Source organism: Canis lupus, chromosome 7, assembly GCF_048164855.1.
Source record: "Canis lupus baileyi chromosome 7, mCanLup2.hap1, whole genome shotgun sequence".
In the NCBI taxonomy this organism is placed as follows: Eukaryota; Metazoa; Chordata; class Mammalia; order Carnivora; family Canidae; genus Canis; species Canis lupus.
The window spans coordinates 29,183,593-29,209,806 of NC_132844.1; the positions used below are offsets into that span (position 1 = coordinate 29,183,593).

Here is a 26,214-nt window from a genome sequence, read left to right on the forward strand (position 1 = left end):
ATACGTGAAGAAAATGTGAGGAAAACTTAGTGAAGGAAAGTGTATAGTAGGCTGTCATTTATTGAAGAATAGTTAGAATATGAATATATTTGCTTGAATTTTAAAAAATGAAAGAAAACAATTTAAGTGGTATTTATAAAAGGATGATAAGAGGATAAGTAAAGAGAACAGAAATTAAGATGAGACTTTTTGAAATTTATCTGATTTTATAGATCTGTCTTTGGAACAAGTATATATTTTACTTAATTATAAGACAGAATATAATTTTTAAAAGCTATCCCTAAAAATCTAAAGGAAATTTAAAGAGAATGTAAGTGCATATATGGTTGATAACATAAATGCATAAAGAGGAAGGGCTCCAAGAGACTTTTTTTTTTTTTTCCAAGAGACTTTAAAACACAGTAATGGATTATACATCTTTCTTGGGACATACCCTAATGACACACACACACACACACACACAAAGCTTTTAAAAAATTTAAAATTTCTTCAGTAATCATACTATTGATGATAGTGTGGTACTGATACACTGAGACTGTTTTATGTGCATTTTAGATAAGTCAAATGAGTAATTTTATTGGTGTCATGAAACTGGGAGTTTGGGCATGGGAAAAAGATACAGATGAGGTTGCATGATTGATGAGGTTAAGTAAAACTCTGTAGTTCTGGATTTGAAATAGAATATTAAAATGAATACATGATTTATTTTAAACTTAAAAAGATAATACTTTTTAGCGTTAGTTATTGAGAAGGGCCTAAAAACATTGACTAACTCAGTGACAGTGCATTTCTAGAACTTAGATTGTTTGGTCTCTAAATACCATTTCCCACTAAAAGCAACCAAGACTCCACCCAGGAGTGGGTGATTGCAGATATGTTTAGGCAGTATATAAGAACTTGTAATGTGTTGTTCCTTTTTTTTTTGTAATATCTTGTTCTAACTGAAAATAAGTTATCAAATATTATCAGGGTCATGTCAAAAGAACTCAAGAGGCAACCTGAATAGGCTTCACTAGCTAAAGATGAGTCAGTTTGAATATCAATAAGAGTAATAACTTAATAATAAAGGTAAAGCAATAAATATGTTTAGATCTCTAAGTTCTTAAAGATACTTAAAAAAAATCCAAGAAATTTCACTGATTATTACCTTTGGAAGATGCTAGTGAACCATCTCATTGCTTTGAAAACTGGATGTTAAAGGGGGAAAAATATAGCATTTATCCTGCTTTTCTTCTTTGAACCATATCTCAAAGTAACCAAATAGATGATGAAGGGAAGTTTCTTTTTATAGAAAGATTCCAGCTGATCAATCAAAAAGAAATCCTAGAATTAGAATATCACCATATTGAGACCCATCATAAAATCATGGAACTCGGAAACATCACAAAAAGAAAGACAAAGGGGGGAGGAGTGATGATTATATGTCTCCTGACATATAACGCTACCTATGGAGTAAGCTTCCCCAATGCATCAAACCTGGTCATGTCTCTAGATCCAACTCTCAGCTTGCAGGAAATTCAGGAGAGAACATATTAAATTATGCCATCATGTAATTGGCGAAATTCAGGCTGAAAAACACTATAAGACAACCTAATGAAAAGTTAGCAAGGGGGGAAAAAGATAAGGAGAATCTATTGATTAAAAGAAACATATGACTTATCAAACAATACGTTAGGGAACTTATGTGGCTCTCAATTTAAACGAACTGAAAAGGGGGCGCCAAAGTGGTTCAGTCAGTGTCTGCCTTCTGCTAAGGTTATGATCCCAGAGTCCTAGGATCAAGCCCTACATTGGGCGCTCTCTTCAGTGGGAACTCTCTTCAGTGGGAGCCTGCTTCTTCTTCCTGCTGCTCTGCCTCCTTCTGCTGTCTTTCTCTGTCAAATAAAATTTTTTTAAAAAATTAAATGAACTGAGGAAAAAAAACTTAAAATAGTTGAGGACACGTGAACATTTGAAGAGTTATGTTAATTTTTTGGTATGATAATATTGTGGGTATATTTTTAAGTGGGTCCCTATCTTTCAGAGTACATGTTGAAATATTTACAGATAATGTGATCATGTTTGTGGAATTCACTTTAAACGAATTCAAGGATTGAGGGTATTTGGTGGGAAATACAGCTGAAACAAGATTAGTCATTGATAATGTTGAAGGTGATAAGGATATGGGTGTTCATTATGCTTCTTTATACTTTTGTGTACCTTTCAAATTTTTGACAAAACACTTTTTACAATTTAGCTTAAATGACTTTCATTGAGAAACAGAGGCAATTTATTAGGTTTCTGCTTGCTTATCAATTCATACTTTTAGAAAACAATTAAATGAATTAAATCCTTGTCTTATTGTGGTGTTTTTGCAGCAGTACTTAATAAAATGTACCTGAATTGAAAGTTAACTCTCCATTCATCAACTAGATCTAGAATATATACTACCACTTTATTCTCCTTGAAAAATGAAACTAAGTATTTAAAAATACCCTATTATACCTTAGGAACCTATTAATAGGCCTTAACAAGGGGGAAAAAGGCTCTTCTCACCTTACAAATGGTTATAATCTAAAGTTTCTTTCCTAGAACTAGAACAGTGTTTCTCATAAAATTATGTTATAAATGTCAAATAAGTTTCCAAGCTAGCCCACAAAAATCTGTAACATACTGTAATATAATTTATAAGACTGACAGAGTACTAAGCATTTATTACAAGCAAAAATTAGTTTTTCTAGGAAAGTGCTTGCTTAATTGAATTCTAAACTCCAAAGGATGAATGACTTTCCCCTGTCTTTTTAGGAGTTAGTCTTATATTCCTAGATCATTTAGTTTGCTATATGCTTTGAATTCTGGAAGCAAAGAACAATGACATTCATATTGCCTGTGACTTGGACTTCTCCTATTCATAAATTAAATACTTGAAAGAGCATAGATCTTTTGCATATGAATGATCTTAGCAATAAAAACCTGCTTTTTGTTTTTTTCATACACTGTCTCATTTGATATTCACAAGAAACCTTTGAGGCTTAAAGGGCAAATATTATTACTCCCATTTTACATCTGAAAAGACTGAGGTTAAAGAGTGTAATGGAAAACTCAGAGCCAGAGGTACTGAGCTGAGTCCTGATTCTTTTGTGAGATCATACGCATGTCATTTAACCTCTTGAACTTATGCTTGCTTATCTGTAAAATGGGTATAAACAAAACCCCATTTTGCAATGTTCCTGTAAAGACTAAATGAACTGATACATGTGAAAGAGTCAGATGACATATAAGATCCTATGCAGGGACACCTGGGTGGCACAGCGGGTGAGCGCCTGCCTTCGGCTCACGTTGTGATCCCAGGATCCAGGATCGAGTCCCACATCAGGCTCCCTGCGAGGAACCGGTTTCTCCCTCTGTCTGTGTCTCTCATGAATAAATAAATCTTAAAAAAAAAAAAAGATCCTATGCAGCTTTTCATTCTGCAATGATGAAGTTCATGGTAAGGCTGTTTCAATACATGGTCATAAAAATAGAATGTTTAGGAAATGGAATATATTTCCTGTTAGAGGAAATGGGGAATGTTTATCTTAGAGAAAAATCAAGAGAAAGTGTTAGATGTTATGAAATATTTTCTGAAAGGCTTGGTTTCTGAAGTAGATTTCACTCCATTTAAAGAAGGGCTTTGCAGTGAGTTTCCTTGTTACTGGAGTTTTTCAAGACCATATAGTCACGTATGAGTAATATTGCAGAGGGGCTTAATTCCTCTCAAGTCGGATTTTGCTCTGAAGTTTTATCATTGAAATCTTAACAAATTTTCAGTGAAGACTCCTGGTCACTGATTCCAAGGCCCGAGAAGCACTAATGATGATTGTCCTGTAATGGGATAAAATGGCAGAAAATGATCTATAAGCTGATTTCTTTCAAGTTCACTAAGTAAATATTAGTTAGGCACTTACCATATTGTAAGATGAGGTGCTGCACAGAGGCATTTTTCAAAAGCCATCTCTGGTGTTTTATTGAACATATAAGATTCTGTTGTGTTTTCAATCCTTCTCTCACCTTTTTTTTTTTTTTTAAGATTTTATTTATTTATTCATGAGAGACACGGGGAGGGGGAGTGGGCAGAGACACAGGCAGAGGGAGAAGCAGGCTCCATGCAGGGAGCCCGACATGGGACTCGATCCTGGGTCTCCAGGATCATGCCCTGGACTGAAGGCGGCGCTAAACCACTGAGCCACCAGGGCTGCCCCTTCTCTCACCTTTTAAATATACTGTATCAGTCTTGATTTTCCCATGTCCTGTGAGGAAAATGATGAAATGTTAATATTGCCCACTACTTATGTTCTTGTTATTCCAACTGATTTAGTTTCCAATTTTGTTGGAACTTTCCTGCATGGACTTTAATTCTCCAGAGTAGAGAATAATGTGTTGAAATGACCTCCTAAAAAATGAAAGGGAAAATAGATCACCTTGTACAAAATATGTTTTTGCATCCTAGGCTGTGAGGATAAAATATGTGGCTAGATGAGTAACATATAAGAACCTTAGTGCTATTTAAACATACGGATGAGTGCATTGTGTGTATTTTGTGTATTTAAATTGAAATTTTTGTTTGAATAGTGTCTTTCATTTGGTGTACTTCATGGTGATTTATCATAATAGACTGCTTTAAATCATCAGAAATAGCAAGACATGAATTTCAACAATAACTTCCCCAAGGCTAGAGAAGTCAGCAGGAGCTAAAACTGCTAGGTAGACAATTTTTTTTTCAAACTCATATGCAAGTGTAAAACTTTTATGAGGCTGCTTTAACGAGGTCCTTTGGGATTTAGGGTTATTTATCTAAGCTCTTATTAAAAATGAAAACTTTTCTATGTTTAGCCCTGTGAAGCAAAACTGATCTTAATACTGTAAGCTGGAAGAATGAATCCCATTCTGCAGACTGATTCAAAAACAAAGTTAGTTAACTCCGGGGCTAGTGTTACACTGACATCATGGTAATGGGATAGTGACAGCAGAGCCAGTATTTCAAAGTCTCCTTTAATTAAAAAAAAACTTAGCTTTATGATGCTGGTAATTTAAGGTTTGACATGATATACTGAAATGACTTCCAGCCGGGAGCCCTGTTTCTCAGAGCACTCCAGTATCTCCCTTGGAGTCGGGTTGCCCCAGGACTGTGTTGCCTGGTACAAGGTGGTGAGCACCTTTTCATTTATGGTATCTGCACTTGTTGAAGTGTATCTTTTCCACCCTCCGCCGCTGAGAAATGGGGCATGGGAGAGAGGTTGTTTCTAAGATTAATGTGCCAGAATCACTCTGTACATAACCTAGCGGAAGAGCTGGAGCTGCTGCAGGAAAAAATTTGTAATTTTGAAACGTGTTCAGCGTCTTTGTAGGTGTGTTCTGGTTTGATGAGTCTGGGTCCTGCAGTAAATCTATTCTTAGACAGACCCTGGGAGCCAGGATTTTAAATTATCTGTAATGCAGTACAATTTAAAGGGGTAAGGACATTATGAGGGGAGAAAGCAAATGTTACAAAACCAGGGTCAAGATCTTTTACAGACTTTAAGAGCTTTTCAAAGTCAATTAGTCTGGGTATGTCCAATCTAGTTGGCAGAAATTTTAAGATGAGAAGATGCTGGAAAAATGATGAATGCATGGATAGAAAGGTCGGGTAGAGAGACAGACAAAAGTATTCACTATGATAATAGGACTGTTGATGAAAAGATATCTCTGCTACAGAGTATTAAAAGACTAAACAAACAGACACATCTGAATGAGATCGTAGTGACAAGTCCAGAATCTTGAAAACATTTATAAAGTGACCAGAAATAAAAACCATTAGCCAGAGAGCATTTTTAAGATTGTTTTTAAGGGTCTTCAACAGTTAGTTAACCTTAATAGTGCTGATGTAAGTCATGGGGAAATAATACATCACTTAGTAGAGTCTGGAGACTCCTGAGTTACCACCCCTGTTTCATAGGAAATAAAAATACTCCCAAGACAATAGAGAGAGGAATAAGAATATAAAGCACACCGATGATATTTCTAAGGAGGGAAGTACAGAGCCACCAGCTGGTTTAGAGTGTGAAGGAGACAAAAGAGCAAACACCAAGAGATGATGATGGCAGAAATATTGACCAGAGTTGGAGGTTTTAAATAGGTTAGGAAATGTCAACATGAACTTAACTTTAGGAACTTCTATCCTGAAAAAAATCTCATAGCAGTTGCAACTGGGAAGAAGACTGTATGTACATTTGGTTTTACCTCTTCAACTTGAGCAGCTGTTTCAACAGTTGAGTTGCTAGGCACTGTCAGGAATAGAATATTTTAATTTTGGAGAAACCCAACTGTTAAAACAGCTGTTTGGTCTGATTAAACTTAAGCTGGCTCTGTTGCAAGACCTAATGGGATCATAGCACCAGGCAGATTGGCTATTATTTTGATTTTATTGGACATAACAAAAGTATGAATGGATGCTAGGTTGAATGCTAGGTTGGAACACTGACTTTCCAAAGAAGACACATTCCCTGGTTTGTTTGGGCAAAGTGCTAAGGCAAATAACATGGGCTTTTACCTTGTTCCAAGTTCATGGAAATTATCTGAAATAATTGTGCCTTATAATCTTTGGATACAAACTTTTTTCCTAGTATTAAAAAAGAAAAGAAGGAAAGAAAACTCCCTAATACTATTAACATGTCTTTATTTAGTCTCTTAATAGATAATATACCTGCTCAAGTTACTCCAAGTTGTCAGTCATTTGTTTTATTTCCTACTCTTTGTGATCTAAGAATTGTATTAATAGCAACCACCAAATTTGTAAATTTGTAGGCAATACATTTTTATTTTTATTATTTTTTGGCAATGAATTTTTAATATCTAGAGCAACTTGAGTGATGCTCACAATGATAAAATTCTTGAATTCAAAATTTATCACTTCAAGTACCTTTTCTCATGGAAAAGACTACCCATTAAGGTAGTTTCAGGGAAATGAAAGATTTAAAGTACTTGTTAAGATGATTTGATTGTTTCTTGCATAAAAAAAGCTGATTTCATTTGATATAATATTAATATACATTTTAAACATTCCAAGATAGGTTTCATTTCCTTTATTTATTATTTGAGAGAGTGAGCAAGTGCGCACGAGTAGGAGGACGGGCAGAGGGAGAAGTGGGGAGAGAGAGAGAGAGAGAAAGACAGAAAGACAGAGAAGCAGACTCCCTGCTGAGCACAGAGCCTGACTTGAGGCTCAATTCCATGACCTTGAGATCATCTGGGCCGACATCAAGAATCAGACACTTAAGTGAATGAGCCACCCAAGTGCCCCTGTTTTGCTCTTAAAAAAATGAAAACAAAACAAAACAAAAAAAAACCCCAGCAACTTATCAAAATAGTGTGTCTTTCCATGTCAGTATAGATTTATAATTATTATTTAAGGCTTGATTTTTGAGGGGTTTCATACTTTGAAGCAGTGATTTATATTTGCTAGTTTCTAAAGCTCAATGTTGTAAGTAAATTAGAAAGCAGAATTGAAGATAATACTTGGGGTATTAATAAGAGATGAACTCAGGTATCAAAATTATAATTTTGCTGCTTTCACTGAAAAATATGTGTTTGTTTTACTAACTAAAGGAAATTTGTATTTTTTTAAAAGTTTTATTTATTTATTCATGAGAGAGAGAGAGAGAGGCAGAGACACAGGCAGAGGGAGAAGCAGGCTTCATGCACGGAGCCCGATGTGGAACTCGATCCCAGGTCTCCAGGATCAGGCCCTGGGTCGAAGGCAGCACTAAACCACTGTTTATATCAGTAGTTTAAAAAAATACTTTGGTTATAAATGGAGCATTTTGTTTTTTAAAATAAAATTAAATAAGTTTTTTTTAGTTAGATCATCAAGAAACATGGTTTTTTGCTATTTTGTAGGCTACAAAATACAAGCTTTCCTTACTTTAACATTCACAAATAATTTCTCATTATTATGAATTGGTTAAGAAGATGACAGTATTTTTTATATCCATAGTATGATATATTGCTGCTGAAAAAAAGGACAAGTTAGCTTTTCTAACCCTTCTAGCACTGGCAAATTCAGGTACTTATGTTAAACCAGTTTCTGAGAATAACTTTAAAATTTTTCTAGAATACTGATTTCTTGAGTATCTCACATTTAACACTTCCCCTCCTTCCTACCTCAATTATACGCACATACACTGTACAGAAAGGATTACCCACATTTAAAGTGTCTTTTTTATACCTTGGTTTCAAATATTGAGAATAGCCTCTCCAAAATGACAGAATGTAGAATAGTGAAGCCAGCTACCAGAGACACCTCATTTCAAGGTGGTGGTGTAAGGAAAGAGAATATTATGTATTTAATAATTCTGTAAAAAATCATGGCCTTTGGAGGTTTCAATGAAATTCTCCTTAGGTTCCAGAAATTTCCATTTAATAATATTTGATTCTGCCTTAGATAAATTTAGCCAAATATTTCTGTTCTTTGACTTAAGATCATATTCCTAGAAAATACATCTTAACTCATAAAATTCTTGAGCAAAACTTTGAAGCATATTTGTCCATTTCTACAATTGTATCTTTTTAGGGCTAGTGGGTAAATGATAGACATAAAATTTAGGAGACTTCTGGACTGACTTGGTAGATCTTATTGTTTGTTTTAGTAAGGTATTGAAGAATCAGATTGTTACAGAGGAATTGAATTTAAGTTGGTAGAAATGAATTTTCTCTATGCAAAATTACTTGCAAATTTATTTTCTTACCTTACCTGAAATATATATGGCCAACTGTGCTTTCACTCTACCAGAGTTACATTGACATGTGATTTCACAAAAGGTCTGGAGTCTTAAAACAAGAGGACATTTTCTAAAATAAGGGATGCTTGCATGGAGAGCATGAGTAGGTTAGTGATCTTGCATTTGAACTCTCATCTCTCCTCATTGAGTGACACAGTTTTAGTCATTGGGATATGCCTTTTAATGGGTCAGACAGAGCTAATGGTGACTTCGGCTATGCAAATTAGTGTATCTTAATAGCTAAGATACCAAGATTGACCAGGCCTAATTCATCTGAGTTGAGTTACACCATCGCCAGTGCCCTTTTGTACAGAAAGAATATATGGATTTGCAGGAGAAGGCCATCTGAGAGTGGACTTAGGAAGAAGGTAGAGAGAAGCCAAAGATATTGAAGGTGACAGTGTTTTATAAAGGCAGGGGAGAATAGAGTTGGGTATAGTGCCAGACCACCAGGATACATCCTTATCTGAAGCCATGGGCTGATAGAGCTCTAATAGATCATTTTCTCTCTTTTCTGCTGAGAGCAAACATGGTTTCACCATACATCTCAACACAGTCCCTCCCAACCAATTTGAATTGAAGAATGAAGAAAACCTATATGTTTTACTAAGCCCAGGAAATAGTAAAACCAGCAGTCTTAAATTTTTGCTTTGTATTTTGTGCACCACAAACACTTTTCATCCACATTGGCAAAGGACTTGAACTGTGGGGCAGACTGGGCAGTGTTGATTAATGAAAGTGTTAGCTGACATTGGCTCCCTGATGGGACAGGGAACCCAGTGGTTGCCAGTGTGAGGTTGACTTCAGAGAATGTTATTAGAGTGGAACTGATTTATTATATCCCAGCCCTCATACGTTGATTTCCAGTTACTCAGTAAAGTGATTAACGGGTTGGAAGTGCATTTCTCAGCCTTCCCTTCAATTGATATTCTCTGGTAATGGAATGAGGTAAAAATGTGAGCTAAGAAACCTCTTCAAAAACTCTTTGAAAGCTTTTCATAAGTGGTTACACTTATTAATATGCTAACACAGGTATTATGATATAAAGATGGAACTGTTTTTAATATTTTATAGAAAGTGGTAAATTAGAAGTCATATTTTAATCTAAAAGGAAGGGATCTTACTCTGAGATCTGTGTATCTTGAAAACATTATGCTAAGTAAAAGAAGCCAGACAAGAAAAGGCATATATTCGATAAATTCCATAAATATGAAAGGAGGACATGATTAGGCTTGGGGAATTAGGTGGTCTGGGAAATATTCAGGTTTATGTACAAAAATTTTTTTGTATGAATGAGCGCTGTTGACAGGGCATCTGGGTGGCACAGTCGACTAAGCATCTGCCTTTGACTTAGGTTGTGATCCTGGGGTCTTGAGATCTGGCTTGCTTTGGGTCCCCTGTTCAGTAAGGAAACTGCTTCTCCCTCTCCCTCTGTTGATCCCCCTGCTTGTGTTTTACTCTCGCCCTCTTTCTCCCTCTCTCTCTCTCTATCAGAATAAGTAAATAAATCTTTTTTTTTAAAATAAGCACTGTTGTGGGGGGAGAATCTATAGTTTTAACCATATCCCATAGAGACCTCTGATCTTCAAATGGTTTAAAATTCACTATTTGAAACTTAAAATTCACTACCGAAAAATGAATTTGTGCTGTCTTCCTTTTATAAATATATATAGGAGAATATGGGAGTTCTTTTTATCATAGAATTTCCTTTCCTCTGCCTATGGTTTTTAAAGATTTTTTATTTCTTAACAATACAATTTTTAAAAAATATAAAAGCCTTATATATATAGGTTTGTTGTAATTTTTTTAGATGTTCTGGAAAAAATTTTTTTTAAAGATTTTATTTATTTGTTTGTGAGAGACAGAGAGAGAGAGAGAGGCAGAGACACAGGCAGAGAGAGAAGCAGGCTCCATGCAGGGAGCCTGATGCAGGACTCGATCCCAGAACTCCGGAATCACTCTCTGAGCCGAAGGCAGATGCTCAACCACTGAGCCACCCATGTGTCCCTAGAAAGATTTTTTAATCAATCTTTTACATTTATGCCTTTAATACACTTTGAATTTATTTATTTTTTTAAAGATTCTATTTATTTATTCATGAGAGACACACAGAGAGAGGCAGAGACATAGGCAGAGAGAGAAGCAAGCTCGCTGAGAGGAGCCTGAGGCAGAGAGAGAGGCAGATGGAGAAGCGGGCTCCATGCAGGGAGCCCAACACGGGACTCGATCCCAGGACTCCAGGATCATGCCCTGGGCTGCAGGCAGCGCTAAACCGCTGGGCTGCCCCATTTTTTTTTTAATGGCTGTGCAATGGTAACACTTTCATTAAAGGAGATACACCTCTTTGAACATGGCTGCCAGAAACTTCACAATATTATTACCATAGTTAGAAGTCTATCAAAAAAGGCCAGCTATTCCTTCAGATTTTTTAAACTTTTTCTTGCAAAAAATTTCAAATATAGAAAGGTATATTTAATAAATGTATAAATAAATTAAAAAAACAATCTTATACCATATTTGAAATTAAATTCAAAGTGTAGGAGCACTGGGTGGCGCAGTGGTTGAGTGTCTGCCTTTGGCTCAGGTCTTTATCCTAGGGTCCCGTATCAGGCTCCTCTCAGCTAGCTTGCTTCTCTCTCTGCCTATGTCTCTGCCTCTCTCTGTGTGTCTCTCATGAATAAATAAATAGAATCTTTAAAAAAAAAAAATTCAAAGTGTATTAAAGGCATAAATGTAAAAGATTAATTGATTAAAAAATCTTTCTAGGGACACATGGGTGGCTCAGTGGTTGAGCATCTGCCTTCGGCTCAGAGAGTGATTCTGGAGTTCTGGGATCGAGTCGTGCATCAGGCTCCCTGCATGGAGCCTGCTTCTCTCTCTGCCTGTATCTCTGCCTCTCTCTCTCTCTGTCTCTCACAAATAAATAAATAAAATCTTTAATAAAATTTTTTTCCAGAACATCTAAGAAAATCACTATGTTGTACACTGGAAACATTTTATGTGTGTCAACTATACAAAAAATTATTTTTAATAAAATAAAACCAGTATTTATAAATTGCAAAATACTTGGAAACAAAAATAAATAAATAAATAGTTACCAATCTAATCCCTAAGTTTTCAACAAGTGGTATCCTGTAATGATATAGCCATTAATAAAAAACAAAATCTTTTATTGTTTTTTGGCAGAGAATAAGAACACTTAATTTTGAGATTGCCTCGTTGATATCTTATTCAAAGCAGAACCATTTCCTCCATGCTCTCTGATATGTGGGAGAGAGAGAGATTGCCTTGACATTTTATATGTTTTGTGGACAGAGTTTAAAAGGCATAGCTTTTAGGAATTGTGTATCTAATTTTTTCCTCTCAAGAGCCCTTTAGTTTAAAGCAAACTGAAGGACAGCTTTGACATTTGTGACATAAAAAAATTCAATTTTTTTTCTGTAATTTTTTAAAGAAAATACTGTAATTTCAAAGAAGTGCTGTTCATAACTTATTGAACCTTATTTTAAAATTTATAAGGAGCAGTTGGTTTAAGCACTTTTTAGATTCTATTTTTATGAATTAGTTCTTTTGAAATGTTAAATATCCTGGAGTGAATATTATCATAACAGATAAACAGTATATTTGGTTGTTTCTGAATTTTGTGTTCTTGACAGTATAAGAATTTTTAAAAATTTTTAAAATTTTGATTCCTTCTCTAAATAATGTGTTAAATAATTATAATGATTCTAGCACTGAGTTGTGGTCATATGCTTGTTTTGGTATTTTGAGAGCTTAAATTGAGCTTTATCGTTGTTATAGCTTTGAAATTGAAATTTAAAAATATACAGATATAAACAGTATTATATTTTATCATTAATAGGCTATTTGCTTTCTTACATCCTTCTAAGACTGGAGAGTCCAAATAAACTGCTAATACGTGAGAAACATGAAATTTAAGTTAAATATTTTCATCTTGAGTTCCCCTATACCATATTATTTTTTTTCTCCATATATTATGTTGGAATCATTTGAAATATATTAATTTTTGTTGAGTTTTATCATCTCTGTCATTTTCATCTATTACATTAAACAACCCCTGGTTTTTAGTAGACTGTATCACCTTTCCATTTTCTCAAGTTCTTCTTCTGATATATATTGGGGGTTGATTCACTCTCAATTTCACTATTTTTGTTAGAAATGATGGAAAGTGGCTTTTTGCCCCTTTCTCATTGCCTCCTTAAAAATAGGCCATAGTTTCTTCTCTAGGGAATTTTGTCAAGGCGAAAGTTCAGAAATAAGGATAGTGTGTCCTCTGCTTGCATTTTGGTCTCTGACTAAGGTCACCTGGCTGATAGCTCTGGTCTCTTAGGAAAGCTTCTCCTCTCCCACTACTTTAAAATCACCAAAATAAATTTCAGTTAATGTTAAGTTTGTTATTCACTTTGAATTATCTTTCTTGTCAGTTTTATAGTGGAAGTTTACTGATTTAGGTCTAACAGTCTAGGATGTTTTTGCAGGAAATACCACAAATCTAAATTCTGGATTATTATAATCCTGTGTTTCTTAAAATATTTATGTCATTAACATAAATTTGTATTGATATTTGAGCTATGAGTAGATCGTCTCAAGGATCACTTCTGGCTTAATTAATACATGCCTTAAATTGTCATAATGAGTTTGCTGGTTGTTTTACGGTAACCTGAATTTTAAGTATGCCAGACCATTTCTCCATCTTCTTGCTTTCGTTTTTTCTTTCTTCCTAAGTCAAAACGAACCAAGACAAAACACACACACACACACACACACACACACACACAATGTAAAAACATTGACTGAAGTTTTGGGGAAAAGTTACCCGTAGTTCTAACTTTCCAAAACAACTGTTAATCACTTTTCATGTATTACTTTCTTTGTCCTCATATATGGATGTTTCATGTGATTAAAATAATATGTGGTTAAGATTATAAAGAATGTTTATAAAACTTAACAATAAAAAGGTAAATCCTGGAGCTAATGAATATATATTGTGGGAAAAGAAAGAGTAAATGAATAAATATTAGGATAAATGAAAGGATAAATATTAGGAATTTGAGGCATCCTAGGTCTAGCTGGGTTGTTTAATTTCAAAAATAAGGGGTTCAAATTATTAAGAAAAGAAATGTTCTAAGATATCTAAAATTTACTCCATCATTTACCCTTTCGCTTTTTTGGATAGAATTTGTTCAGAAATACCAAGCATTTATAAGATATAAAAGGGAATGAAATTTAGATGGAGAGGATCATACTTGAGTTTCTTTTCCATCACTTACGATGTGATCAGGACAACACTCTTCAACTTCATGAGCTTTAATAGGGATAAGAATTTGTTAAATCACAGGATACTTGAAAGATTAGATTTTAAATGCCCAGGTTGAATCCACATACCATGAGAATATTTGTAATTACACGGAGACCTGAATAACTCACATATATAACTAAGTGCATCTTTTTTGTGACTATGGATATCATTAGTGTGATGAATGTTCTTTTGTGTAAATTTTGGTGGATTAATACATTGTATAGATTGTGTATGGATTCCAGGATCTCATGAGGAAACCAGACTTGTCCAAGAGTGTTTGTCTAAGCTCATTCACTGGTCTGTGACAAGGAATACTAATGTATTTTAATTTCTACTTGAGTATTTTTTTTTTGCTGGATCACACCATACCCACTTAGCAGCATGTTGGCACCTTTGAGCAGCAGTTAAACATTCCTTTGTGTGACACAGAAATCCCATTGACATCATGACATTAAATTGTTTCTGATTATAAAAATAACACTTGGAAAATAAATTATTGGGCATACAAATAAATGTCAGTGAAATGTTTTTCTTATAGCCAGTAAAAGGTTAATACCTGGGTGTGCCCAAGGAAAAACAACTAATCTAACCTTTATTTCCACACTGGGCAGCGAAGTTAGAGAAATCCACGGGTTATGGTTCCTTATGTCTGATCTAGGGTGAGTCACACAATCCAATAAGAATACAAGTAAGGTGGTGGTAAGTGTTATAATGAATACAAGTATGGTATTAGGCAAGGAGTTAATTCTTAAAAAGGAAACAAGAAGAGTCTCCAAGGAAATGATACATATGTGGGTCTTGCAGGATAAACAGAAGTTCACCAGGTAGCTTAATAGCCTTCCAGGCCCAGAAAACTGTATGAGCAAGACACTGTGTGTTTAATGTAACACAAGTAATTACATGGTTTGTAGAGAGCATAAGGAAGGGGGTAGGGAGACTGAGCTTAGAGCCACTGTACTAGTACTACATTTGACTTTTACCAAAGACAGCAAGATTTTTATTTCCATCCTAGAAAAATGTTGAAAATGTTGTATAATTAATAAAAGGAGAAAGAATAACATAGCAATCAATATAAAATAGAGAAGACATTAAAACATGGAGAAGACATTCAAATGTGCTGTTGCTGAAAACAGACCATTTTTTGGGAAAGTGGGCAGTGTCCTATTCCAGTCCAACTAATTGGCAAATGCTGCAAAGAAGAGTTAATTCCCCACCCCACATCAAAAATGTATTGGCACAAGTAATCTGACTGCTGACACAGCTAAACCATCTCCTGTGACTCATATAAGTGTTAAAATCCATTACGCCTTCAGCCCCTGATGCTCTCTGACATTCCAGAATTTTTTAGGTAGCTTCACAGAAAGAAGTTTACATAAGTGGCGTACATCTACATATATATAATTTCTCTTTAAGAATTAGGACAGTGATAAGAGATACTTTGATACAGACACAGGTAGGAAATAGGTAAATAGAAGAATTGATAGCATAAGATATAACCTATTCTTATTACATTGTTTTTTCCATAATGATTTTCTGATTTTCCCCTTTACATTAAACATTAGAAGGGAAGTCCAGAAACCAGGATTCTAGATCCAGCCATATCATTTTCTTTTTTTTTTAATTTATTTTTTATTGGTGTTCAATTTACTAACATACAGAATAACCCCCAGTGCCCGTCACCCATTCACTCCCACCCCCCGCCCTCCTCCCCTCTACCACCCCTAGTTCGTTTCCCAGTTAGCAGTCTTTACGTTCTGTCTCCCTTTCTGATATTTCCCACACATTTCTTCTCCCTTCCCTTATATTCCCTTTCACTATTATTTATATTCCCCAAATGAATGAGAACATATAATGTTTGTCCTTCTCCGACTGACTTACCTCACTCAGCATAATACCCTCCAGTTCCATCCACATTGAAGCAAATGGTGGGTATTTGTCATTTCTAATAGCTGAGTAATATTCCATTGTATACATAAACCACATCTTCTTTATCCATTCATCTTTCGTTGGACACCGAGGCTCCTTCCACAGTTTGGCTATCGTGGCCATTGCTGCTATAAACATTTTCTAAACACATACCTCATCCCAGAGAAGTCTCTCTACTTTTCTATCCTTCAGTTTCTTCATTTCTTGAATGGAAAGAATTTTCAAGTAGGTTCAACAGGATGTAGCAGAGATGCTTCATAGGCTACTTTGAAAGATGAAGAGAGCCTCCTGCCAACCTTTGCCCTTCCAACAGAGCAGCTTTGCTTTTATTTGTATTACAAATGGAGCTTTCACAAGATTTCTTGATAAAAGGATTCCATTACTTTTTAAAGGTTTGAAAATCAACGAACTAGATATTTCATAGGGCATATCCAGCTCAAAAACAATCTCCACATCTGTAGAAAGAAGACAGCAACAGTTCCATTTCATTGGTATCTGAGGGGTGAACACGATGTTACATATAGAAGAGGGAATAGAATATAGGAAGCATTCAATCTGTTAGCTATATCATCCATTCCCCACCCCACATATGTCCCTCACAAATAAGATTGCATTTCATGTGACTCTTAAACTTTGAACATGAGATGTTGACCTGAAAAAATTGCCTAATCTGTTTCATATCAAAAACACTATAAAAATGTCTTAGACATTTACTCTGTGAAATTTTAGTATAACCATTTTATTTCTATTTTTGTGCATTGTTTTTCCCTTTCACAGTTGAAAGTCTTCTTCTCCATCAGATTTTTGAAACAATTATGAACAGATACAATTATAAAATTATTATTTTTTTAAGAGAGAGAGTACGGAGCGGGTGGGAGAGGGGCAGAGGCACAGGAAGTGAGAGAGAGAGAGAGAAAGAAAGAATCATGCCAGGCCTGGAACCCAACACAGGGCTGGATCTCACCATCCTGAGATCATGTCCTGAGCTGAAATCAAGAATCGGATGCTTAATTGACTGAGCAACCCAAGTACCCCACAATTATGAAACTATCCACATCATTATGTTTCAGGCTTTCCAGTGCTTGGGAAAGTGACATCAGCATCCACTCTCTAACCCTGCCCTCTGCAACCTGCTTAGAGCTGCTGCTGATTTTATCAAGGAATAATGCCACACTGCCTCCATCCCTTCGCTATATGAATTCCTTTCAGGTAAGAACAGCTCCTTTACCAGGGGATAATTTTTCAGTTTTGTTTGTAATTGTTTTTTAAGGTTCTTGTGTTTAGTGGGAGATAACCCACAGAATCCACAGTTCCAGATGATAATAATAATAAGCACAATGCATGTATTGCCTTGTCTGTCTCTTTGAGATAAATAAACAATAGAGGGTCAGAATTGATTAGGTAATAGTCTAATAGTGGCAGCACCCGTATCTTTCTAACTCCAGAGTTTGTTCTGTTAACCTCCAGCTCTCCTGCCTCTGAGAGAAATGGCAAAAACACCTGACAAGGACACTGTGAATGCCACTTTCCTTTGCCTAGCTTTGCCCTAGAACAAAGGTTTTCAACCATTATTAGTAGCTTTGCTGCTGTTGGCTTGCAGTCAAATCGCCCAATAGATGTTTAACACTGATGGTACCCTACCTGCTTCCAGCACCTTTTCCCTTTCTCTCAAGTCCCTCCCTCATCACTTTGACACTCCTCCGGATATTTATCTATGCTCCTAGTAAAGGACCCTGTCAAAACAGAACAAACAGGACAGAACAGCATATGTGGTCTGATCAACAGGAACCTCCTCCCTGGTAGGCAGCTAATTGTCACTGGGTAGCAAATAGGAATTATGATGTTAACTAGTTGCTTAAATTGTGGCCCTGTAGCTACTGAATTTAACATTGAACTTATATATGACTCTTGACAATGGAAAAATACTCACAAGCTCTCTGAGGCTGATGAGAAGGTCACATGCATTGCTGAGAAATGAGTAAACATGGGTTGGCTCTACTTCTGAAGGATTGTGGCTATATCCTAAGATAACTTCAGGATCAGTGTATATTGCTTGATATACCTCTGGTAAAACAAGAAGTGGATTCCCTATGAATTATAGATCAGGAAATTGTTTTAAAAAATTGCTCCAAGGGAATGCTTCCAATCTCATTTTATGCAGCCAGCATTACCCTGATATCAAGACCAAATAAAATGCCACTAGAAAAGAAAATTAAAGGCCAATATTCCTGATGAACATAGATGCAAAAATGCTGAGCAAAATCTTAGCAAACCGAATTCAACATACATTAAAAGGATCATACACCATGACCAGGTGGCATTTATTCCAGAGATGCAAAGATGGTTCAACATCTGCAAATCAATCAGTGTAATATGCCACATTAACAAAACAAAGGATAAAAACTATATGACCATCTAAATAGCTTTAGAAAAAACACTTGACAAAATTCAACATCCACTTATGATAAAAACTCTCAACAAAGTGAGTATAGAAGGAACCTCAACGTAATCAAGGCCATAATATGACAAGCCCATAAGTAACATCATACTTCATCATAAGATCAAAAATAAAGCAGGGGTAGTCATTCTCACCACTTTTATTTAACAAAGTATTGGAAGTCCTAGCCAAGCAGTTAGGAAGAGAAAGAAATAAAGGATCTAAATTAAAAAAGGAAAGAAGTAAAACTATTTGTAGATTATGTATTATATAGAGAAAAACCAAGTCTCTACCAAAAAACTGATAGAACTCATGAAAGAAATAAAGTAGCAGGATACAAAATCAATATACAAAAATCTGTTGTTTCTATATTCTAAGAAAGAGAAATTAAGGGGTGCCTGGGTGGCTCAGTGGGTTGAGCATCTGCCTTTGGCTCAGGTCACAATCCTCGGAGTCCTAGGGTCGAGCTCCACATTGGCTTCCCTGCTCAGCAGAGAGCCAGTTTCTCCTTCTCCTTCTGCCGCTCCCCCTGGTGTGTGTGCACTCTTTCTCTCTGTCAAATAAATCGAAAGAAAGAAAGAGAGAGAGAGAGAAAGAGAGAGAGAGAGAGAGAGAGAAAGAAAGAAAGAAAGAAAGAAAGAAAGAAAGAAAGAAAGAAAGAAAGAGAAAGAAGAAAGAAAAAGAAAGAAAGAAAGAAAGAAAGAAAGAAAGAAAGAAAGAAAGAAAGAAAAGAAAGAAAGGAGAAAGAAAGAAAGAAAGAAAGAAAGAAAGAAAGAAAGAAAGAAAGAAAGAAAGATAGATTAAGAAAATCCCATTTCCAGTTGTATCAAAAAAGAATAAAATACCTAAGAATAAATGTAATTGAAGTAAAAGACCTGCACAGTGAAAGCTGTAAGACATTGATGAAACTAATTGAAAAAGACACAAATAAATGGGTGGATATTTTGTGCTCGTGGATTAGAAGAATTGATATTGTTAAACTATCCATACCACCCAGTACAATCTAGAGATCCAGTGTAATCCTTGTCAAAATTCCAATAGCATTTTTCACAGAACTAGACAAAGAATTCTTAAATTTGTGTGGAACCATAAAAGATCCCAAATAGCCAAAGCAATCTGGACAAAGAAGAACAAAGCTGGAAGTATTATGCTTCCTGAGTTCAAACTATATTACAAAGCTATAGTAATCATGGTATTGGCATAAAAACAGACACATGGATCAGTGGAACAGAATAGAGAGCCCAGAAAAAAACCCATGTATATGTGGTCAATTAATTTATGACAGAGGAGCCAAGAATATACAGTGGAGGAAAGGACATTCTCTTCAATGAATGGTGTTGGGAAAACTGGACAGCCACAGGCAAAATAATGAAATTGAAATTTCCATCTCAAAAAACTAATAACTCAAAATGGATTAAAGACTTGAATGTAAGACCTGAAACCATAAAACTCCTACAAAAAAACATAGGAGGTAAGTTCCTTGACAATGGTCTTGATGGTTTTTTTAATCTGACACTAAAAGCAAAAATAAAGTACTACATCAAACTGAAAAGCTTCTGCACAGTAAAGGAAGTTATCAACAAAATGAAATGGCAACCTACTGAGTGGGAGAAAATATTTGCAAATCATAGATCTTGTAAGGGGTTAATTATCAAAATATATAAAGAACTAATATGACTCAGTAGCAAAAAACCCAAACATTTCAATTAAGAAATGGGCAAAAGATCTGAACAGACATTTTTCCAACTAAGTCATACAGATGGCCAACAGCCATATGAAAAAGATGTTCTACAGCACTGGTCATCAGAGAAATGTAAGTTAGAACCACAGTGAGCTATCATCTCACATCTGTTAGGATGCTGTCATCAAAAAATAGGAAAGAACAAGCATTGGCAAGGATGTGGAGAAAAGGAACCCTTGTGCACTGTTGGTAGGAATATATATTCATGCAGCCACTATGGAAAACAGAAACCTGTTGGCCAAAAAATTAAAAATAGAACTACCATATGATCCAGCAATTCTATGACTGGGTGTTTATCCAAAACAAATGAAAACACTAACTCAAAAAGGTATATGCACCCCCTATTGCAGCATTATTTACAATAGCCAAGATATGAAAATTAAATGTCCATCTATGGATGAATGGATAAAGAAGTTGTGGGGGTGTGTGTGTGTGTGTGTGTGTGTATATATATATATATTATATATATATAATATATATATAATTCAACCATAAAAAAGAATAAAATCTTGCCATGTGTGACAACTTGGATGGACCTAGAGGAGATTATGCTAAGTGAAATAAGTCAGACAGAGAAAGACAAATACTGTATGATCTCATTTATATGTGGATTATAAAAAACAAAACCAAAGAAATCCAAGTTCATGGGTATGGAAAGGACAAAATGGGTAAAGGCAATCAAAAGGTACAAAGTTCCAGTTATAAAATAAGTAAGTTCTGGTGATATAATGTGCAACATGGTGACTATAGTTAATAATACTACATTGTGTATTTGAAAGTTGCTAACAGATTAGATCTTAAAAGTTCTCATCACAAGAAAAAAATATTTTTGTAATTTGGATGGTGATGGATGTTAACTAGGCTTACTGTGATGATTATTTTTCACTGTATATAAATATAAAGTCATTATGTTGTATACCTAAAACTAATATAATGTTATATGTCAGTTATACCTCAATTGAAAATATTTTTCAAATAACTGCTCCAGTTTAATTTGCATCCTTATTTTCCTGGTAAGCTGTGATAATTGTGTTTGATTTTCATACTTTGGCCTTGGTGTACCTGTTTTATTTATCAGTACTTGATTATCAGCTTCAATTCTGAACTCTCAAAGGGACCTTTGAAAACACCTTCTCCTTTTGTAGGAGAGGAAACTGAGATTCAAAGAAGTGGAGTGACTTGGCTAGGGAGTACCCACCATGTGTTGGAGATAGAGCTGGACTCACCAGGCTTGTGCTCTGGTAATTCCACCTGCTACCCAAATGCAATACTTGCTGAAGTCCTGGAAGGTGGAGACCGTATGAGTGGTTGATGGAGGCAGGTTGTATTACGTTGGAATGTCCATACACATCTTACTTTGCAGTTACTTATAATTATATACTACTCTAAACCAGAAATGACTTAAAATTCTGTATATCCATATTTCTTTTAAGTTTTGTTCATTGGACCAAACATTGAATAACACAGAAGTTTGTATATGCCCACAAACATTTATGGGGACAGATGCAAGAAACTTAATAGTGGTCATCTTTGGGGAGTAAGGCTGTAAGACATTTACTCTTTATTTTACTTTCTCATATACTATTTGAAATGTTTATATAATGGGTGAATGGGGATCAAGAGTGATGACTCTGACTTGGAGGATGTTGCAGCATATGAGGGAGATAGAATAATCATCCATATGTGATGTAAATTGAGAATAGTTTTATTACAAAGTAGTCTCAAGTCTGAAAGAGATTAAAGGTAGAAAATCTACCTTTTAGGATGTGGAGGAATTGAGAGGAGAGGAGGCCCATCCTATATTGACCCCAGAACAGAAGGGGCCATCATGTCTTCATGATCTCAACTCAGGCTCATCTCAGCACATGGGCATGAAAGCCCTGACTGCCGCCAGTTGAGTTAGTGGCCTCAGAGCAGCTCAACCACAGGAGCTCTTGTGACTATCCCTCCCTGCTAGTGATTATACTTAATGTAGTTTTGGTCTGTTTGCTGAACAGCATTAATCAGGAGCACAGATACCCACCCAGTTTCCGAGGTTCATAGAAACTTGGCACAAGTTCACCAACAGTGTCTTATCAGGAACATACCAGGTATCAGGAACATACCAGGAATCAACTTCCTTATGCAGGTCTTCACTGCAAGATAAAGGATCAGTGAAGAAGGGGAGGATGTCTGTCAGGATTAGAAAGAGATGCTCTGCTTTTTCATCTTTATAACACCTACTTAATCATTTATTACAATGGCAAGGAGTGGGGCTGCTAATTTTGCCCATATTTGGGATTTACTTTTTCAATTGGAAATTCACTGTAATGCATATCCTTTAAAGTGCTGTATTGGCAAGAGCTGTAAAATAGTAGAATGACACTTGTTAAAGATACCATCTTTACATTTCCAATTCTCTATTTTCCAGGCCAAGTTAGTTACTGTGAACACTGCTGCTTTTTTTTGTAAAAATGTTATTTTAGGTTTCCAGGGATTCAAATGGCACTCCTGCTTGGGCTGTTATCACTGCCAAATCCCAAAAGGAAAGGTTTATCTTATTAATTAGAGCTATTAACATACATGAAATTCTAACTTCTTAAATTATAATGTAACATTTCTTCCAGGTAAATAGGGATATCTTTTGGTGGATTTGTTGTATTTTTTTTCTTTTTTTTATTTTTATGATCGACAGAGAGAGAGAGAGAGACAGAGACACAGGCAGAGGGATAAGCAGACTCCATGCCAGGAGCCCAACACGGGACTCAATCCCGGGACTCCAGGATTGCTCTGGACCAAAGGCAGGCACTAAACTGCTGAGCCACCCAGGGATCCCCGGATTTGTTGTAATTTTAACTTGTTACCATACCTTGTAATTTTAACTTGTTACCATACCTTAATATCGGTAGATGATCATGAACAAACAGAATATAGGATCTGGTTAAGAATCACTGACGCATTGCTAAGTACATGCTATAGTTGTTGTGCCCCAAGAAGAAGGAGGGACTTTCATTGCTCCTGGCTTAAAATTCTTCCGTGACCTTCTTATTGCAATGAAAATAAAATCCAGACATCTTATCAGAAACAAGACTGGCCTTTGGCACTCTTGGTGTACCACTTAATCAGGCCAGAGGCCCCAAAGACCCACAGCTGAATGTTGTTTTCCCAGTTTGCACTTGCTTCCATTTCTACTGCAGTTGGGTCCCATCAGCTCTAAATGTGGAACAACTAGTGGTAACATGGCAGAGGGCTCCATTAATAGATGGAGCCATCTACCTAACTCTCTCTCTCTCTCTCTTTCTCCTAACTTACAGTTTGACCCCCACAGAGAATTCCCAAGAAGAGTCTTCCTGGAAACTTATACTCACTGAGAGATAAGGAGTGTACCACTGCCTCAAGCTAGGAAATCTTTTTTGTTTTCTTCCACACTTAACCTCATTAACTCCAGCTCCATCAGCTGCTCCAGGCCTTCCCAGCTATGCAGGTGGTACTTCTAAGGACATAGAGCCCCCAGATTAAAGCTTCTTTGTTTCCCTCAGGTAGATAGCTGTGTTCTACAACAATTGTACATATTTTCACAGACATTGTCCTTATTTAAATCCTCACAACAACAAACCCCATTTTAAAGTACAGAAAGTAAGTAATCTAGACAAGTTCATGTAACTATTAATATGTAGGGCTATGTGTTTTTCTTTTTCTTTTTTTTTTTTAATGCCTACCTGGGTCTTCTGATTCTATTATTCATCCCATGACAGTTTCATCAAATAAAATGGCAAATGGTCCTTTTTCACAATCCTGGGTTTTGTAGTATATTATTTTTACCATCTGGCAGCAACAGTTTTTCTTTTATTAATATCATCCTTTAGAGAACCACAACCTTCAAACATGGGAGCAGTGTGAGTAACATTCTCAAGCATTATGGATCCTAGCAAAAAAGTTGAGCTTCATCTGATTATAGTTTTATGTATAATGCTGTGTTATTGAATTACATAGTGAAAATATCTAGGATAGAAGAAACAAAAGCTTTATGGAGCTTATCTATTATCATCTGATAATTAGGGTTGTTCAGGGAAATTTTCTTAGCTCCAGATGAATTTGAAAGCATGCACTGTTTGCTGGGGAAGGGTGAAGCAGATAAAGTGTCTTAGTAAAAGACTTGTATACTGGTTAAAGAAGAAAATTCTCATTTATGATACTTGTGTGTAGTTTGATTTTTAGCTTTAAGAAGTCCATAAATAGTTAAGTTTCATCATTTCCATGATGTAAAACTGATATATTCAACTTCTCAATTGTTCAGAAATTAATAATTTTACAAATAATTCTCCCATCCATCTGCTTTTACACTGCCTGCTAAAACCTCCATCATGAGAGAAGAAGGAAGGAAAATAACACGTGAAAATTTGGTTTAATCATTTGGCAATTTGTTGGCATCTTAGTTAAAAAGTTTTGATAGTACACTAGTTTGGAGGAAGTTGTGGTTTAATCTTAAACAATTTAAAAAATATATATAATCAATAAGGGCTCCAAGAAATCGTTAGGTAGAGGCCTTGGAACTTTACAGATGAGTAGCAACAAAAGGGCTACAGAGAAGATAAAGTGAGGTTTCTATCTCCACAGCATTTCTTCCATCTACTTTTAGACACTGCACAACACAAATGGCCTTATCTGTCTATTGCACACCATGTTCATCTCTGGATAAATAATAACCATTAATACCTTTTAAAGTAACATTTTATAAATTGTTTATGAAAAGATTACTTTCATGATAAAAATTGGGAAATACAGAAAAATGTAAAAAAATTGAAATCACTGGGAATAACCAATATTGGCTTTATAGGGTAATTATTGATAGTGTTTTTATATGTTCTTTGAAAATGCATGTGCAAATGTATATACACAAATAGAAATATATTTTAGTATAAAACTGGCCTCATTGGAAATGAGGGGAATTAAGATACTGCAGTATTCTGCTCTTTCCTTTGCTTCATCTCCTGCATGGAGACTTCCATATTAAGGTCCTGTTATTAGGTGAGCATGGATAAGATGGAAAGCTGTAAACCATTGCAGATATCCAAGGGCTGTTGCAGACGGAGGAGGCGGTGGATATACCTTCATTAAGATGGGCAGGCACTTGCTAGAGTTTGTGCTCAGCTTTTATGGTAATCCTTGTGCACATTCCAGAGAATTAGGGCAGTAGTGTTGGTACTCTCAAGTCCTGAGAAGTGTCAGCATTCTTTCTTTCCTCCTGATTTCCTTTGTGCTCAGTGGGCAGAGATAATCAGGAGTTGAGTGCTACTCATTATATTTAGGGAATCCAGTCTCAAAGGTAGTGATTACTGCTCTATTTTCAATCTCCTCAAAACAGATTTCTCAGAATTGCCTCGGCAATTTGGTGATGAAAAGGCTGTTGCCTTCTTCACCCCTTTTTGTCCTACAGGGCATTCTTGGTTTGGGAAAATGAGCAGGTATCCTTAGTTTAGTGCAGTTACCTAGTATGGATTCTGGCTCACTCTGCTTCCTTTCATACCTGACTACCATGCTGCCCTACTCTAGAGAGAGCTTGGAGTGAGCCAGCCAAAGGCCACTCGCCCTGCCCACATTCCCTGCCATGTGCCCCACTCCTCAGGAATTTCTATCCTTACCAAGGAGCTAGGGTTGTAGACAGAGCAGGATAGTTCCAGGCCATACATGGCACTGGCCTGTACCCTGAGGAGCTGCTACTTGGTAGGAGAGCTTGACTGGGCTAGGGGTGCTCTGTCTTTGGCCCTACTGAGAAAAGCAGGAATTGAGTTTTGGCCCAGAAAATCAATAATAATATCTCTTGTTTTGCTAATTTTTCATACATTAACTTTCTTCCTCCCCTGACTTTAAAGGAAATGCATACTTATGGCAGAAAATGTGGTATGGTTTTCATTAACAAAATTATATGTATTTGGACTTTTAGACCAAAAAGATAGAATCTTAAAATTAAACCAACTGTGATCTAGCCCAGTTCAGTCCATCTGTCCTTCCTGACATGGTGGGGAGAGAAGTCCTG

General features: G+C 35.8%; 1 protein-coding gene across 13 annotated transcripts in view; it reads left to right on the plus strand.

The window, feature by feature from the left end:
* The window catches only part of UBE3D (ubiquitin protein ligase E3D), a 203,117-nt gene that overhangs the window by 68,905 nt on the left and 107,998 nt on the right, over positions 1 to 26,214 (plus strand). For 12 of the 13 annotated variants that reach the window (XR_012033906.1, XR_012033908.1, XR_012033907.1 and 9 more), the window contains one exon: positions 17,091 to 17,229. Coding sequence is in view for 9 of the 13 variants with exons in the window: in XM_072832229.1 (XP_072688330.1) it covers positions 17,091 to 17,229 (139 nt within the window). In the remaining 4 variants the exon portion in view is untranslated. Of the gene's footprint in view, positions 1 to 17,090; positions 17,230 to 26,214 lie in introns of those variants that run through there. The other variant, XR_012033909.1, reaches the window with a different exon arrangement.